At 40.0% G+C, this 17,740-nt stretch overlaps 1 protein-coding gene across 1 annotated transcript in view; it reads right to left on the bottom strand.

The window, feature by feature from the left end:
* LOC145395841 (ionotropic receptor 93a-like) overlaps positions 1-17,740 on the bottom strand; it is a 113,423-nt gene that overhangs the window by 77,723 nt on the left and 17,960 nt on the right. The window contains exons 4-8 of the mRNA XM_080269371.1: positions 17,553-17,681; positions 15,798-15,927; positions 5,988-6,082; positions 4,641-4,812; positions 2,462-2,538 (exon numbers count right to left, since the gene is read on the bottom strand). Of these exons, the coding sequence (XP_080125497.1) occupies positions 2,462-2,538; positions 4,641-4,812; positions 5,988-6,082; positions 15,798-15,927; positions 17,553-17,681 (603 nt within the window). The remainder of the gene's footprint in view (positions 1-2,461; positions 2,539-4,640; positions 4,813-5,987; positions 6,083-15,797; positions 15,928-17,552; positions 17,682-17,740) is intronic.

Here is a 17,740-nt window from a genome sequence, read left to right as displayed (position 1 = left end):
ATTATTATTATTATTATTATTATTACAGTTGAAAGTGAAGTCCCATCGGGAAACAGTACCGTAATATTACAATCTGTTTATATTTCCAGCTTCATCATCTTCCCATAGCTCCATGCATACCCTCCAGATTATTACCTTTACCATCGAACATTGTCAGACTACAAGAAGCTACGGTATATTATTTACAACGCAATCATCATCTTCCCATCCATCTATCCTTCCCAGTTCTGTTTATGTTGGGAAGACGAAAACAACCAAAAGTTAGGCCCAGATAATATATTTTTATCGTAGATGAATATATAGTCCTTCTTGGACGCACTGCCAGAATATAACATGTTGGTACCGTAAAACATCTTAACTTCCGACACTTTTTTGTGTTTTAATAAATATCTCCCCTTTGGGGCTAAGATGCGAATGAATGTGTTTGAATGGATGAGTAAATGGGGAGTGTGTCGTCCTGTCTCGGCTACCTCCCTTTCCTTGGGGGAAGCAGCCTAGGTATATAGATAGATAGATAAATATCTCTGTGTAAAATGGTGCAATTTTATCTCTTTTGGTGTCATGTGGTAGCCAGGGACAGCACCTACTGAATCCATATAATAAAAAAAATTAGCCACGGTAAACTTTTTTTTTTTTTTTTTTTTTTCGTGTCCGAAGTTAGGAAATTTGTTCCTAACTTCGGACAGCTGTTCCAAACTTCGGACATCCAGGTATTTATGCCCTTTAAACATGAGAATGGTTAATAGCACCTGTCTCTGGACACACTGGCCAAACTTCGGGCACTTTAGAAGTTTTTAAAAAATGTGAAAAAAAATAATCTAGGGAACTCGTGGCCCAAGTTATACATATATAGAGATATATCCAAAAATATCTTTTTTGAGCTCATAATTTGAGATCACATTAAGATGCATCATATCACATTGTAGTGAGGTATTCTGGCCATAGATATAACTACGAACTCTTCAGAAACTTTTTCAGACGAAACAATTATATAAAAATGCATTGCATATATTCCAAACTGTAAGGGAACTGATCTCTTTTTCCTAAACAAAACTTCACTTCATTATCAAGTAGCTACCTCACTGACTCAATAAATGCATATTGAAATAACATATTATAATGTTAAACACTTCTTACTGGTTCTAATGACACCCACACACCCACTAACACGCACACAAATCAACAGACACACGCTTACACAGGCACATTATGAAGGCACCAGGGAATGTACTATCGAGCTACACACTTTGGTCACACACACACACACACACACACACACACACACACACACACACTCCCCTAAGAGGCCTGTGCTTGTAAAACACACACACACACACACACACACACACACACACACACACACACTTTCCTAATGGCCCTGTGCTTCTAAAACACACACACACACACACACACACACACACACACACACACACACACACACACACATACCTATAGTTGGTATTTTTCCAGTAATTTGTCTGTCCGAATTTAGGATTTTTTTCTGCAAAATACAGAAATATTCATTAAAACAGTCATAGCAAGATTATGCATATATATATTTTAAAATATTTTACTGCCCAGAACTTACAACACTTTTCCACATATAATCGTACTAATCACATTCTTACAATTGAAACTGTTTCTTCTGTGTGAACAAAGTTTTGCAGGTTTAACAAATGTCGATTTTTTTTTTTTTTTGCCATTTGATTCATAATTTTTTTTCACCCACACATATTCAAGCTAGTTTAATAGGACTTATACATAATAATCTTAAAAGATTACCCTTCCTACTCATATCATTATTTTTTGCAATTATCGCACTCTCTTCCAATAAACTTCAATTATTACATTTTTTCACAAAATGTCCGAAGTTTGGGCGCTGTCCGAAGTTACGGTGTTTTACGGTACTGACATTTTATTTTCATCGGCTGAAATAAGATACTTTCTAAAAAAGGACTTAACCGAGCCAATTTCTAACCCCTTCATTATGGAATGGACTTTATTAGGCTTACTAATGTTGCTTAGTAACATAAGTTATCCAAAAGAAGTGTCATTATTGTGAACAAGTAAAAGAAAGTAATATGTGCAGAATTCAGTTCTGCATTTGTAGGCAATCAGTCGAAGAATGCTCTTGACTTCTGTGCATTGACAGGTTCATTTTCTAGTTACTCCACTTAAGCAAGTAGAACAAAATTCAATTTTTTTTTTCCTCTTCACTTATATTATCTATAATTAATAAAACATTACGCAGTTTCAAATTAGATAGGCTATATATATATATATATATATATATATATATATATATATATATATATATATATATATATATATATATATATATCTTTCGATATGAACAGTATATTTTATCTTTGCTGCATAAAACTATCTGCAATTAAACCGGATTATCAGAAACAACAGTGAACACTGCAGTGCAAAGGTTACCCTTAGCTTAAAATCTCACCTCTCTAGTTCTTCTGCAATAACAGCATATATCACTGTTGCCATGAATGATTTACGAATCTGCACCTGATCTGTCACCTGCAAGTAAATATAATATTAAAATAAAGAAATGAAAACCCCAGTTGATAAATATTTTTTCTCATGTGTCATTTTTACCATAAACTCTTTCAGGGAAATGTTTCCAACTAAAAGTTATGATGTAGCATACCTTAAAGCTAACCAGCAAGATGCCCTTCCTATTTTGAAAGAAACTGACCATTTTGGTGCATAATAAAGTACGAGCCAAAAGCTCCAAGTATAATAATGTATTGTTCTTCCTAAGGAAGGAAGAACTAAAAAAAAAAAAAAAAAAAAAGCATCACTTTTATTTCGAGATGTCTGGATTGGACACATTGTTCAAAAGTTTAGAGGTCATAGGCAGTGTGAAATACAGAATGATGACAGTTCCTAATTAGATCATTTGTATACATAAGGACTGAGATTTTTTTTTTTTAATGCAAGAAAGAAAGAACCAAATGCCAGGGGCCCGCAAACCGTTCCTTCCGGAAAAAAAAAAAAAAAAAAAAAACAGTCCAAAAGTGAGCCAAATTCAAGATCCATTCATTTCGAGATGCCTGGACACACTGCGTTTGAAAGACTCGAGATCATAGGAAGTCGGAAATACAGACAAAGGGAGACAGTTCCAGAGTTGACCTGTTGCATAAATGAAGGACTAGTAAAGGCTAACTCGTGCATTAGAGAGTTGGACAGAAAAGGAATGAGAGTTTGTTGCTAGACGGGTGCAACGCGCCCGTCGTAGAGGTAGAGGGATGCAACCAAACAGTTCAGAGGAGCAGCGACCACTGAAGTAGCGATAGATAAAAGATAAAGATGCAACAGTGCGGCGAAGAGACAGAGGTTGAAGGGAGCCAGTAAGAGAAGGAGAGTTGATGAGACGAAAGGCCTTTGACTCCACCCTAATGAGAAGAGCTGTATGTGGGGAGCCTCCCCACACATGAGAGTTGTACTCTAAACAGGGGCGAATAAAACCGGTAACTTTTGCAAGAAAGAGCTGGACAGGAAAGGGGACTAGGGTTACCTGCTTGGCGGATGCTATATGGCTTCCGTAATTGGGGAGGGAAAGAGGCAGTCACTTCAGAGGAGTATTGATCTTTTAAATTTCAGTAAAATATGGCAGGATATGCAACGCTTCAGTGAAGTGCGAGAAGAACGATGCCACAAAGAAGAGGGGGGGGTGGGGGAAGTTATTCCTTTACCTCCACTGTGTTCTAAATAAGAGAGAGAGAGAGAGAGAGAGAGAGACTCCTTAGAGTCAAAATAATCCCCTGGACAAAGCCAGCAAACTGTCCAGGGATAATGGATGAGCTCCGGCAATTTTGTTTTATATTCTCTAGTTTTACCCGCTAGGGAGAAAATAGAATGAAACATAAATTATTGCTTTCGGTACCAATCAGTTTTGAAAGGAAATTTAACAACATCCTGTAAATAGTAAGAAATTTCATGACATCCTGTAAATAATGAGATATATATGAAAACAGAGATAGAGTCGAAAGAAGCCCAGTGGTGCATATCAAACAAGAAAAAAACGACGTCACTCACAAACAGCAGTGCACTTTGGTTAAAATTATCTATATACATACTGGGGGTTCGTAAATGACACCAAATATAATATACCTGCGGTTTATCATGCAATTTTAGGTGGCACTGACGAGACCGATGACAGCGACAGTTTGTACTGTACATTTCATTGATTGACATCGATCATCACTGAGTGCAGTGGAGAGGTTAAAGTGCTGTTTCAGTATGAGTACATATTTAATCTAGGGTGATACTGTAGAATACTGATTTGCTAGAGCTGAATCGAGTTTGAATAACACCTTCAAAGAGATGGCATCTTATTTGAAATCAGGTTTCTGGCAGCAGCAGCCAAAATTAGATCAAATTCAAACCATTGCAGTGAATACTTTCTGAATATTAATTTTGAGGAAAACAATGTAGTTTCTGTAGAGATCGTATTGTAAATAATCGCTTACATATCAAATAAGAAAGTGAATGGGCTACTAAATATTGCAAAACAATGCTGATGTTATATTCGGATGTAATATTAAAATCATTTACTTTACAACAGCAACAGAGAGTAGGAGCAAAAGTTGCAAAGTAGACAAGTATATAATTCTCACCTCGATCCAACTGCGTGATGGGAGAACACGGAAAGTAAAATTCAGGGCTTGGGCAACCGCATCCAGCTGGTTGTAGTCAGTGCCTGAGTACCTGGTGGTGTTGCCCTCGATGGACTCTCTCCAGTAGGGTTCATATGTAAGCACCGTCACGTTTATCGTCGCGCCATAAAAACTGCCAAAAATAATGTCATATTCTGAACGTGTGGAAGTTGCAGTGCAACATTAGGTGGATGTGACTTTTTATTCAGCTTATGATAATCCTGTAGGAATAAAGGCAATTGCATATTATTCAAATTTTTAACATTATTACTGGATTACTAATATTAATTTCATCTAAGTAATTGTTTTTCGGCTCAGTGTTCTCTTTGATTACATTATTTATAACATGTATACTGTCAGCTGCAAGTTATACCTGTTTTACATGAATCTGTACTAGATTTGCAACCTTTCACAAAATATTTCACATACCTCAGGTGCAGAAAAATTCAAAGCATAAAATGCAGTACTGTATCACTGAGGGCAACCCAACACCCCCAGAAGGAACCCACAGAGGAGTAAATACAGCACGGCTGGACTCCGAGCGACTGGGACAAATTCGCCCGGGCTGTGTGCCCCTGTGACCCGGAGCTTGCCTGCCGCCACCATAGCAGGAGAGTGAGACTACCTTCCGGGCGAGCCGACCACCGACAACCACGGGGTGGAGCTATTACTTTATCTTCAGTCAGCACCCCTGAGGTGGCCGGTAGCTGCTCAACCCTCCTACAGGACACGGCCTGCAGCCGCTGTGGAGGTAACAAGGAGATGGCCGGTAGCCACTCCCGCCTTCATCAGGAGAAGGCCAGAAGCTGCTCTGAAGGTGCCCTAAATGAGACGGCTGGTAGCCACTCGACCCTCCTACAGGAGACACCCTGCAGCTGCTCCTGAGGTAATGAGGAGATAGCCTGTAGCCACACGTCAGGAGACAGCCGGTAGCCACTCTGAAGGTGCCCCTCGAGAGACGGCCTGTAACCACTTGACACTCCTACAGGAGATGGCCTGCAGCTGCTCCGGAGGTAATGAAGAGACGGCTGGTAGCCGCTCCTGCCTTTGTCAGGAGATGGTTGGTAGCCGCTCCGAAGGTGCCCTTGGGTCGGCCTGTAGCCACTCCCTCCCCCAGGCCACGGCCAGTAGCCGGGCCTTAGCAACGGCCGGTATCTGCACCCCTAGAAGGCCATGGCCAGTAGCCGGGCCCTACGGCAGGAGACGGCCAGTAGCCACTCCTCTGTCAGGTGCTGACTCAAGCCCACAAAACTACGACCCAGAGGGAGACCCCAGCCTGGAAGAGTATCGGAGAGGCCCTGTAACTACCACCGGGCTCTTCTCACTACAGCTGGTTCCTGAGAGGACCCGCCTGACAGACCCCGACGGAGGCCAACACCACAGCCCGCTCCTGACAGCGTCCCCTGTCATAAAGACTTTGTAGTTACTTGTAGAGAAGTATATTTTAGACTTGTGGTCGAGCGGCTTTTATATCTTGTAGTAGTTTCCCCACCAGATGTCATGTAGTGACGGGAGAGGTAAAGAATAGTATGGGACTATTTTTATTTTGTCTTAGAAATATTAAACAGGTTTCTCACATGGAAAGAGTATAAGTCCCGGGTAGCTACCTCCCTGTCTCGCTATCTCTCTCTCTCTCTGTTCTAAGGCTAATCTCCATCTCGACCTCTCTCTAGGGTCGCTTGTCTCCTTCTAAACACTCTTTCCTAAAATCTGGTGTAGCAGGGGTGTGTCACGTATGTTCCTCATGGTTACCAGATCTTTCTCACGAGAGGACTGCTGACAGCTAACTGCATCATCTCCTTACTGGCCGCTGTCGTCAGCTTTCCTCAGTGTTAAGAGTGTGTAAGCATGTTTAGCACTGCTGGATTCTCGCAGACACAACACCTTCTCATCATTTGACTTCCTGCTTCTATCTGTCTCTCTATCTATCTATTTATCTATCTATCTATTATGTAGTCCTATATTTGCTCGGCTGCGCGAAAATGGCGTACCATCGACATTTAATAGTTATAACATATTAATACATACTACATACACATTATAATGAACTTATAAGCTAATTAATTGAAATACATAATATTGTAAAGTAACATAATTGTATGAATATTGTATACATATATTATTCATAGTAAATAGTGATTATTCAGTAATACTACATTTTAAATAAGTTGTATACATATTGGAATAAATGCATTAAAGTAAATTATTTAACTGTAATACAGTATGTACTTGGGATATTATAGTGAAATGCATACATGCAAGAATAAAAATAGTTTAAAATTAAGATTATTGTAAGAGTTATTAATATTTCATTCAAAGATAATGGTACTGGTCTGTCATATATGGGTCATTCTTCTTTGTGTTATTATTATTATTTTTTTTTTTATATATATATAATTAATACTATATTCAAAATATATACACTTCATTCAGGGTGGTTAACTGTGATGTTAACTCTCCCCCCACTAAACAATGACTCCAAATTAGCAATTCTTGCATGCATTCTGTGCATTGCCAACAGCAATACTGCAACTACAATGCAGACGATTATAAAGACAGAAGGTGCTTGGCTATACACATAATATGGGTTGAACATACTCAAACTCAAATCTTCCCAGGGCTTCATTGTTTCATTGATCAGCTGCATAGTTTCAAACTTAGGTGAAGTCAGCTTAATACTTGTGCTCATGTTTAAGTTCATATCAGGCAGTGGGTGGAAATGTTTGTGTGTATGGTTGATAATGGCGTAGTGATTGATGGTGGAAAAAGTAGACATGGATGGTGTAAATACCGCACAGTAGTCTGGTGCTATGTATAATCCTGAGGCTGATGTATGAGATGGTGGTATATCTGGACAGACTATGTAAACTGATGTGTTATGAGGGAAATAAAAAAACTGCGAGTGTCCAATGCGTTGATGGTGTACAAGTTTATCTGGAGCAAAAGTGAAGTTGCAATGATGATGAATATTGTTATTGCTGATGATAGCCATTTCACAAGAGACCGTATCAGTAGGCTGAAACGTGAAAATGTACGCAGGACAAAGATGAACAGCATGTAAGGAGGTGCGGCATTTTCGCTCAATCGTTGACTCACTTGCGAAAGTGACAGTGTCTCGTCTCTTAGAGACCATGATGAGTTCGGTGTCTGTGTTGATGTTGATGATGACCAAAGTGTTGTTGTTTCTATAGGGGAAGGGGTGTATTTGGTATACTGTGAACAGGTCTTCCGTGATGAATGGTACATGAACTATCACTGATGTTGGTGTTAGTGTTGCTTCGAAGTACGGGTAATATTGCATAAATTCCCTACTGCGGAACAATGGCTTCAATTTATGTTTATGTATGCCTTGACTAACTATCTGACGTAGCTCATGAACTGGGAGTAAGTCATTTGTGATCTCGCCATCACCAGCATTCGAAATTCCATGCATAAGTGCCCTGAAATGATCTCTAGTGTTCTCTAATTGTAGTAGAATCGTGTCAATATGTTCTGTGATGATGGAGAAGTGCTGGAAAAGAGTAACGTTGCCCTCTAAGTCATTTATTTTATCTACACTCTCGAGAGCTACGTTTTCTGCTTGTTTCAGATTTTTCACAATTGTCTTCATTGCCGAGTTCTGTCCTGTGATGAATTTATCCTGGTATGTTAGTACCTGAGCTATCTTATTAAATTTGTTGTTTATTTCTTTAAGGTCATCCTCTGTAGCCAATCCAAAGATGTTCCCAAGAATTGCGCCGCCCAGATCGAACAAACCGAGCTTTAGGCGAGTACGTGTGATATTGTTCCTGTCGCTCAGTACCTCCGTTCCATAAGATGGGAGATCTTGGATCATAACGAGCATAGTTGACTTCGCCTGTTCTAGTTTCCATTTCGCTAACTTCACCATTTCATCCACTTCCTTGGTGTTATGTGCTTGTGAAACATAATTCCCTATCTTGAAGTCCAGAGTTCGCATCGGCATTGCAAGTCTTTCTACATAAGTAGGTAAGTCATACAAGTAATCTAGACTTATTTCAGTACTCATGACGTCCTTGACGATTGTAGTCGTGGCCGTTGGAGCTATGAGGCATCCTTGTCGTACTATATGCTTGGGGTCTAGGTGCGCATATACTCTTACTATGTATAGGAGAATCCATAGCATAAGTCCCTTCATCGTAACCTACCGAAAAAAAAAATCTATTAATTTCCTATAAAGCTGTGGTTGATGATAGTGATGATGTGCGTTACGGTTGGCTGTTATTTCATTTATAGAAGGAGTTTAAATCGATATTTAATTCTCGTAAATGATGTACTGTAGATTTCATTGGAATAGTTGCACCTATGTTCGATTGTTTGGTATATGACCTTAATTTCTTTTTGTAATCATTGTTGTGTTCTTGCTTGGTTTCTTGAGGTACGTTCACCTGTTCGGTTGTATCCGAGGCTGAATAATTATGTGATAAGTCCCTTGAAACTCGTTTTAAATGGTCAATATGAACTTGTTTTTCCTCGCCACTTGAAAGTGACCTAATTAAAACTTTGTTTGCTTGTATGTTAATTACTCTGTATGGGCCCTCAAATTTAGGGGATAATTTATTGTCTCTCGTATGAATGACTCCGTAAACAATGTCTCCTAAGCTGATAGGTGAATCTTTTGCCTTCTTGTTAAATGCCTCCGTCATTTCTTCCTTGGACATCGTTAATTGTTTTTTCACTCTTTTGTGAATGTCCTGGAATTCACGTAAACGGAGTTTAGAGTAATCATCGTAATTGTATATAGGCATGCTGTCACCTTCTAGGAGCTCATATGGTAATTTTTTATCTGTGCCATATATAATGAAATGTGGTGTGTCACCAATGGATTTATTTATAGACCCATTAATGGAGGCCTCTACTCTGGGAATCCAATCATCCCAGCTTGCATAATTTTCACTGAGAATGTGCCGTAGCACATCTAATACCTTTTTATTTTGTCTCTCTACCAACCCATTCGATGCTGGGTGATAGGCCAAAACGTTAACCTTTTTGATGTTGTATTGTTTACATATTTCTTGTAAGATCTCAGAATTAAATTCTCCTCCATTATCACTTATTAATACCTTTGGGGTAGTAAAGCGACATATTACATTATCTGTTATTGCCTTTGCTACTGTCTCTGCTGTCTTATCTTTAATTGGAGCTAAAATGACATAACGGGAAAAATGATCCGTTGCTACGAATAAGTATAGGTTATTATTGTATGATAATGGCATCTTGAGTAAATCAACAGCGACAACGTCCCATGGTTGATGTGGTACTGGGTAATTACCCATCGGTGCAGGTGTGATTGGGTATCCTTTGTGTTTCGCACATGATTCGCATCTGTCTATATGATTGTTTATATCTCTTCGTAATGAAGGCCAGTAATATAATAGCTGGGCTTGGTTGAATGTCTTATCCTTTCCAGGGTGTCCTGCATGTGGGCTGTCGTGTATCATTCGTAATACTTGGGGTATCATGTCATTAGGTACTACCAACTGGTTAGTATTTCTTTGGCGTTTTGGTTGTTTAGAGTTAATTTTGTATAATGTATTATTGACCATTGTGAATTGTTCAAGTGGGACATGAAGTTTGGGTAATTGTATGTCATCTCCACTTTCTAACTTGTATATTACTTTTGACCATACTGGGTCAAGTCTTTGTGCCTTTGCGATATCCTCGTGGTTTGGGATATTTCCTTTGAGATCTAACGCCGCAACCTGAATTGTGTTCGGGTTCCTAGATAATGCGTCAGCTACTATATTCATTTTACCTTGTATATAATGTATTTGTACATTGTAGTTTTCAACTGTACATTTCCATCTTGCTCTCCTCCTAGAAAGGAGTTTTTCTTTAAACATACCCACCAGTGGTTTATGGTCGGTGAATAAGTGGATTTCGTAACCATATACCAAATCTCGAAACTTTTGTAATGCAAAAATCACTGCAAGTGCCTCTAAGTCTGTAGTGCTATAATTTTTCTCCGCACCTCTTGTTTGTCTGCTGGCAAATGCAATTGGTTGATTCTTTCCTCTTTTATCTTCCTGCATCAGTACAGCCCCTAATCCTTTAACTGATGCGTCTGTACAAATAAGAAATGATTTCGTGTAATTCGGATATGCTAAACAAGGTGCATTCGTTAGTTTAATTTTTAGATTGTTAAATGCCCTTTTTTGTTCTTCTTCCCATTGGAATACAGCATCTTTTTTGAGTAGTTGGAATAGAGGGAAGGCTATATGAGAGAACTGTGGTACGAAGGACCTATAGTACCCAGCCAGACCTAAAAATTGTCTAACTTCGTCAGTCGTAGTGGGTTCAGGAAAATCTCTCACTGCCTGTATTTTGTCATCAGTGGTGTGAATACCATCAGAGCTTAATTTGTGGCCTAAGAAATTTATTTCCTTAAAGCAAAATTTGCATTTAGAAAGTTTAATTTTTAATCCAGCATCACTAAGCTTTTGTAAGAGTAAGTCTAATTTCCTGAGATGATCCTTAATATTCTTCGTTGCGATAATAATATCGTCAAGATAAGCAAATATTCCTTGTCCTAAAATTCCGGACAATACGTAATTCATAAGACGCTGGAACGTACCGGGGGCTGTCCTCAGTCCCATTGGCATTCTTGTATATTGATAATGGCCTCTGTTTGTTGAAAAGGCAGTGTATTTATGTGACTCCTGAGATACCGGAATCTGATAGTATCCGTTTAGGAGATCGATGGTCGAGAATATATTATTCTCAGGACCAATATTCTGTAGAACATCACTTAGCAATGGCATGGGAAATCTGTCTGGGATTGTGTGATTATTTAGTTTACGGTAATCTACTACTGCACGCATTTCTCCACTTCTCTTGGGCACAAAGAAAAGGGGAGCGTTCCACGGAGAAACTGAAGGCTCAATAATTCCAAGCTTTAACATTTCATCGACATACTGATTTGCAAGTGTACGTTGGGAGTGTGGTATGCAATAAGCTGGTACGAAAATTGGTGGTGTTTCTGGGTGCACATTAATCATGTGATTAATCAAGTTAGTACACCCTAATTGTTCTCCGGGCAATGCCACGGTGTCCCTGTGTTTCCAGCAGGGTTAACAAATCATTTTCTTCGTCAAATTCACCTGAGTGAATTAAATTCTCTTTTATTCTTTCTCTATCCGTAGATTTTATCTCACTTGTTACTCCACCAATATTTATTTCCTTCACAGGGGCGAAACATTTTTCAATATTAACTATGAAAGTTCCCTTCTTCAACTGAACTTCCCCATTCATGTGATTAATAATGAATATCTGAGTTAGCCCTTCGTCGTTCGTATGACATAATGCGTTTTCTACTGACAATCCCTTTACTTTACATAATTCTTCTAAGACAAGAACAGTACTATTCCGTAATTTGCTCTTTACGGTAACCTTCATGTATGAATTAGGTGGTATAACCAAATCATTAGTGAGATGGGCTGGAAAAATTGATAAATCAGTACTGTTATCTGGGTCACTAATTCTGGAGGATGGGGTTGCTGGTGTAAGTGGATTTATACACTCATCTGTTTGTGTATGTTTGTTTAAGCCTTTAATATTACCAATTCTTTTTGGCTCTCTTCTACCAATCGGTGAGGGCTCTGAAAGTATTTCCTCTATGAATTCATTATCAAAGTCTATTCCATTCATTTGTGGGAGTATAGTTATGTTCTCAGTTCTCATGGATCTTAAGCCCAGTAACATATGAGCTTTAATTGCTAAGTTTTCAACGATATAGAACAATGCAGAGAATGGTCTTGTAGTTTCTGTGAAACTGAGATTTAATCTTATCATACCTTTTACTGTAATCTCTTGACCATCTACTGTGTATAATTCTAAATCAGCTTCATCCAGAAAAGTTACTTTCTTTTTTTTTTTAAGGATTCTGTTTAGTTCTTCATGTGTTATTAAGTTCACTGGAGAGCCTGTATCTAAAAATAAGGAAACGTTTTGATCCTCACATACAGCTGGTATCAAGATACACTCATTTCCCAACATGCCTCCTATGTGAAGTTTAACCTTGTTCTTCCTTACGTTTGTTCGTTTTTTGTCATGACTTGGTCTTCCCCCGATTTGAACATAGACACAATTTTTTCTACTGTTTTGCAATCACTAGTCCAGTGCCCTTGGTATCTATGATGCCTACAGTAAGGACCAAATCCTTGTGTCTTTTGATTATCCTCTTTTGCCTTGATAAAGCATTCATACCTTGTGTGTCCTGGTTTTGCACAGTAATGACACAGAATGGACCTATCCCTTGACTGTGACCTACGAGGTGATTTCCCATAAGAAGTGTTGTTTATGGCGCGAGACCTGCTCGGGCTGCGCGAAAACTTATGAAACTGCCTGTAGGAAGGCGTGTGGGAACGAGGTCTAGGCGTCTTTGTTTGTTTGGGCTGCCTCATTTCTGGTCGCGATCGATTTTGTTCTCTGTTTGGGGTCGGTGTTGATGTTTTCACAGCTGATACTGTCTCAGGTACCCTGATTCTACCAGAATGTGCATGTGTGTCGACCACACCTGCTTTACTGCACTGCATCTCTACCTCGTTCATTAAGTCTAGTAAGCACATTCCCGGGGTGTACGCGATCGTTTTGGCGATCTTAAGGGTTCTATCAGGTAATTTACACAAGGCAGCTACATAACCAATGATGTCCACGACGAGGTCTGGGGACATCTTTCCATCATCTGTTATCCACTTGGAATTCTCCAGAGTAGCTAATAGGGTTCTCTTGATTGTGGAGACATCAGCAGTTATTTCACTGAGCACATGGTTTGTAGTGTGCTCCCTTACAAGATCTACAATTTTATGTAATTCTGGAATTATACCTGGCAAGAAGTTCATACCTCCAGAAAATTTCTTCAGAAATTCAGTTTTAAATTCATCATATGTCCTAGCACGATGTAGCTTATCGGAGCGCAATAAATTGCTTGCTGGACATCTTTCCTGGCTTATGCAAGATGAAAAAATAGCAATTTTCTCTTGTTCATCTAGTATGTGGCGCTTGATGAACATTTGTTCGCACTGACTGATTAATGAAATGACATCAATGCGATCCTTGTCTGTGCCAGAGAATTTTGGGGCAGTCTTATCCTCGTGATACACAAAAACGTGAGGTGTGGTTTTTAGATCAGCAGTATTTGGTTCTTGATTCATATTTAATGATTGCCCTGTTAATTCAACTTGTACGAGTTTATCGTTATGTGAGGGAATGGTGGAATATGTATGACCAGACCGGTGAACCCTGTTAAGTATATTGGCATACGTATGCAAGGCAGCTGCAAAGTCGACACTCTCTATGTCTGAAGGGGTTTCCCACTCATCATCCGAAACTCCCGTATTTGTTTCTTTATCTATAACGTGTGGTGTGGGTTGTACAATGGGTGGGCTGTCTCTTAATTGTGAGTCTGATGTTGTGGCAATTTGTGTGTCATCTGGTATTAACGTGGGTGGTGGCGAAAATATTCCTGTCATTAAGATATGATGTTATGAAATACGCCTCTTGTTTATTTATGTCCTAGCAAAATAGATGAGTAAATAAGTTGAATATAGCTAATTTTAGCACTGAGAAGAAATGAGCAAGTATAATTTTACCCACTTGATACAGATCGTAGAGGTGTGTCGATACAAAAGTCAATCTCGGAAGAAAATACAGGTTTGATTGAAGATCTCTTGATAATTCTAGTGGTGTGTTGATGGACGATATTACTCAGGAAACTCCATGGCCTGGTATTTGTAGTGGTTAACAGCTGTCCCAGGCAAACCTCAGCATAGAACGTCGAATTTCCAACTTAACTGTGAAAATAAGTGAATATGAGTAGGAGCTATGTGAATAATGAGTAATGAGTAGTGGGTGAGAAGAACCTGGTGTCAGTCACACGTTGCTTGGCATGGCAGACTCGCGTTGTGATGTCATCTCAGCACATGGTGACGTCGGCTTCCCACACTGGTAGCTGTGGTGAGTGAATGAGTAGCGATGAGTAACTTGAGTGAAGACGAGTGAGTAAGATGAGTTGTGAGTCGTGTCTCACTCTTCGTTTGTTTGTTCCGTTTTTCTATGTGGAAGTTTTCTCGGTCCTTTTCTCCAGTGATTTACTCGTTGTGGGATGAAGACTGCCGCTACTTGTAGGTGCGTGTAGAAGATTATACAGACGACATAGAGTTGTTAATTGTAGTTGATTGTAGATGGCTGTAGTCGATTGTAGATGGCTTTAGACTTTGAAGACTATTTGCACTGTAGACTGTATTTTGTAGGATTCAATGTAGAACCGAAGCTAATCTTGTAGTCTCGGTTGCTTTTGTAGAAATTTGCTTTTAATTCGGAGACGATGTCCGCAGATTTGCTGGTTTGTCGTTAAGCTACTTGCAAGGCGTCGAGTGATCTCTTGACCTCTGCATCAGCGTAATGATCTGGGAGACGGAGGGGGCAGGATGGAGAGAATACTGTCAGGAGCTGATATTGTTGGTTGTTTTCAATCTTGATATTTTGTAGGAATTTAATGTTGATTCGTAGACGAGGTTCGTATAAGTTCGCTGCCACCAAATGTCATAAAGACTTTGTAGTTACTTGTAGAGAAGTATATTTTAGACTTGTGGTCGAGCGGCTTTTATATCTTGTAGTAGTTTCCCCACCAGATGTCATGTAGTGACGGGAGAGGTAAAGAATAGTATGGGACTATTTTTATTTTGTCTTAGAAATATTAAACAGGTTTCTCACATGGAAAGAGTATAAGTCCCGGGTAGCTACCTCCCTGTCTCACTATCTCTCTCTCTCTCTGTTCTAAGGCTAATCTCCGTCTCGACCTCTCTCTAGGGTCGCTTGTCTCCTTCTAAACACTCTTTCCTAAAATCTGGTGTAGCAGGGGTGTGTCACGTATGTTCTTCATGGTTACCAGATCTTTCTCACGAGAGGACTGCTGACAGCTAACTGCATCATCTCCTTACTGGCCGCTGTCGTCAGCTTTCCTCAGTGTTAAGAGTGTGTAAGCATGTTTAGCACTGCTGGATTCTCGCAGACACAACACCTTCTCATCATTTGACTTCCTGCTTCTATCTGTCTCTCTATCTATCTATTTATCTATCTATCTATTATGTAGTCCTATACCCCAACCGCCGGAGACCGCAGCCCCCGGGACCTCCAGACCACTCCCAGGACCCCCGGGCGGGACATCTCTTCACCCCGATGCCAGAGACCTTCATCCTCCATCAGGCATCTGAGCGAGAGGTTCAGGTAGCTGTTTGAAATAAAATGCAAAAGGAAAAAAATCTGGGACAAGTTATAATGAAGGGAGAAAAATGAGAATATAGACTGCACGAGTAATAATATCATTGTGCATTGTTCTCTCTTCAATCCAACAAAGTTTTGAACTGCCAACTCAGTGTAATAACGGAAATTTTTGATGCAACACCAATATGATGCTGAGAACTAATCACCAGTGTAATGATCACAATTTAGATACCACCAGTATAATGCCGGAAATCCTAATCATCAACAAATGACACCAGTGTAATGAAGGGAATAATAGCAATCACCACTAATGCTGACAATATTACAGATTATGGAAAATGGGGTAGCGTGATATTATTTTGAGAATTTGAGGGATTAAGAGATCTTATTAGAGAATTTATGAGAAATGTAGTAGCGTGATCTTTTGAAGAGAGGGCTCCCAGGACCCCCAGGCGGGACATCCCTTCACCCCGACGCCGAAGATCTTTGTCCTCCGTCAGGCGCCTGAGCAAGAGGTTCAGGCAGCTGTTTGGCTCCAGCCCTGAGGGCCAGACTCCTCCCCCAAGCGCTGAAAGTGTGTGACCATTCGCCACTAGCAGCCCCTGACAAGAGAGAACGCCCCTACGCCTGATCCCGTGGCCTCTGAATATGGAGACCCCTGGCAGAACTCAACCCCTTCAGTAGCGAGGTTGAGTCATTCCCGCCACCCTTGTACCTGACCGCCAGTAAGCCCAGTCCCGAAAGTGAGTGACAGTGAAAGCACAGTGTCCATGACAGTGTGCAGTAAGGGCAGAACAGTGAGTTATCAGAATATGGAAAGTCAGTGAGAAAAGCATCAGTGATAACATAAAAGAGAGGTGGATTTAGTAAGATAACAGTGAAACAGTGAATGCTGTAAGGCTGTAAAATAAGGGTCTGTCTCAAGTGCACACGTTACCATATAGTGACTCTGCCTCACATTAAGATCATACAGAGGCCCCAGTGCAAGAGCACAACAGACATACCTTAGCCTGCCAGCAGTGAAAACAGTGCCACAAACTCCACCAGTAGACAGAACCTAGACTTTCCCAAATAGTAGTGTTTAGCTTCACTGCCCTAAGTGCTATTCACCTTACCCGATCTTGTCCTAAGTGGTATCCTGCACGATACTAACACCCAATATCTAAGCCTTAGAATTATAATTGTTCAGCATAACTGTATTTGTGACATCTGCCCGTTCCACAGTAGAATTTATCAGTACTCATGTAAGGTCGTTGCCTTGAGTTTTTGTCTTGCCTCTCTGTTATTTGTCTAAGCTCCGGTCTAGAAAGAGAACTCAGCTACACACTAGGCGTTAGAGGGACGGGAAGCCGACCCTAAAACACCTAGCATTACAAAGCTGTCTCTGTTTCATTTCCATAAACACTTTATCATGACTTGCAGCATATTCTAGTGGTAATCTTTTGTTAAACCCATTCAAGATGAGATGACAGTTTTAAGCCAGGTTAGAATGAAATGTGTATAGCCCAGTCTATACTCATATGTAATTTGGATATATTACTTATATTTTTCCCGTTTTGTAATGCCCAGTAATTTCGACAAAGTACATAAGATACTCCAGTTCTTAAATGGCCAGTAATCTGTACACATTACTTGGTGTATTTCTCCGGGAAAAGGGTGGGAGGTGGGTGATAGCGTAGACCTGATGTGGGGGTCCAGGAAGCCACTTGCAGCACCCGGGCACCGTCAAGACTGTACGGCAAGTGAACCAACATGCTGTACCTGCACAATACGTTTATAGTTTTCAGACAGAATTAAATATCTTTATTACCTTGACACTG

Source organism: Coenobita brevimanus, chromosome 33, assembly GCF_032717465.1.
Source record: "Coenobita brevimanus isolate Jiangsu-jjx chromosome 33, ASM3271746v2, whole genome shotgun sequence".
Lineage (NCBI taxonomy): Eukaryota > Metazoa > Arthropoda > Malacostraca > Decapoda > Coenobitidae > Coenobita > Coenobita brevimanus.
The sequence above is the reverse complement of the archived record's forward strand: the minus strand, read 5'-3'. Positions and strand labels throughout refer to the sequence as shown.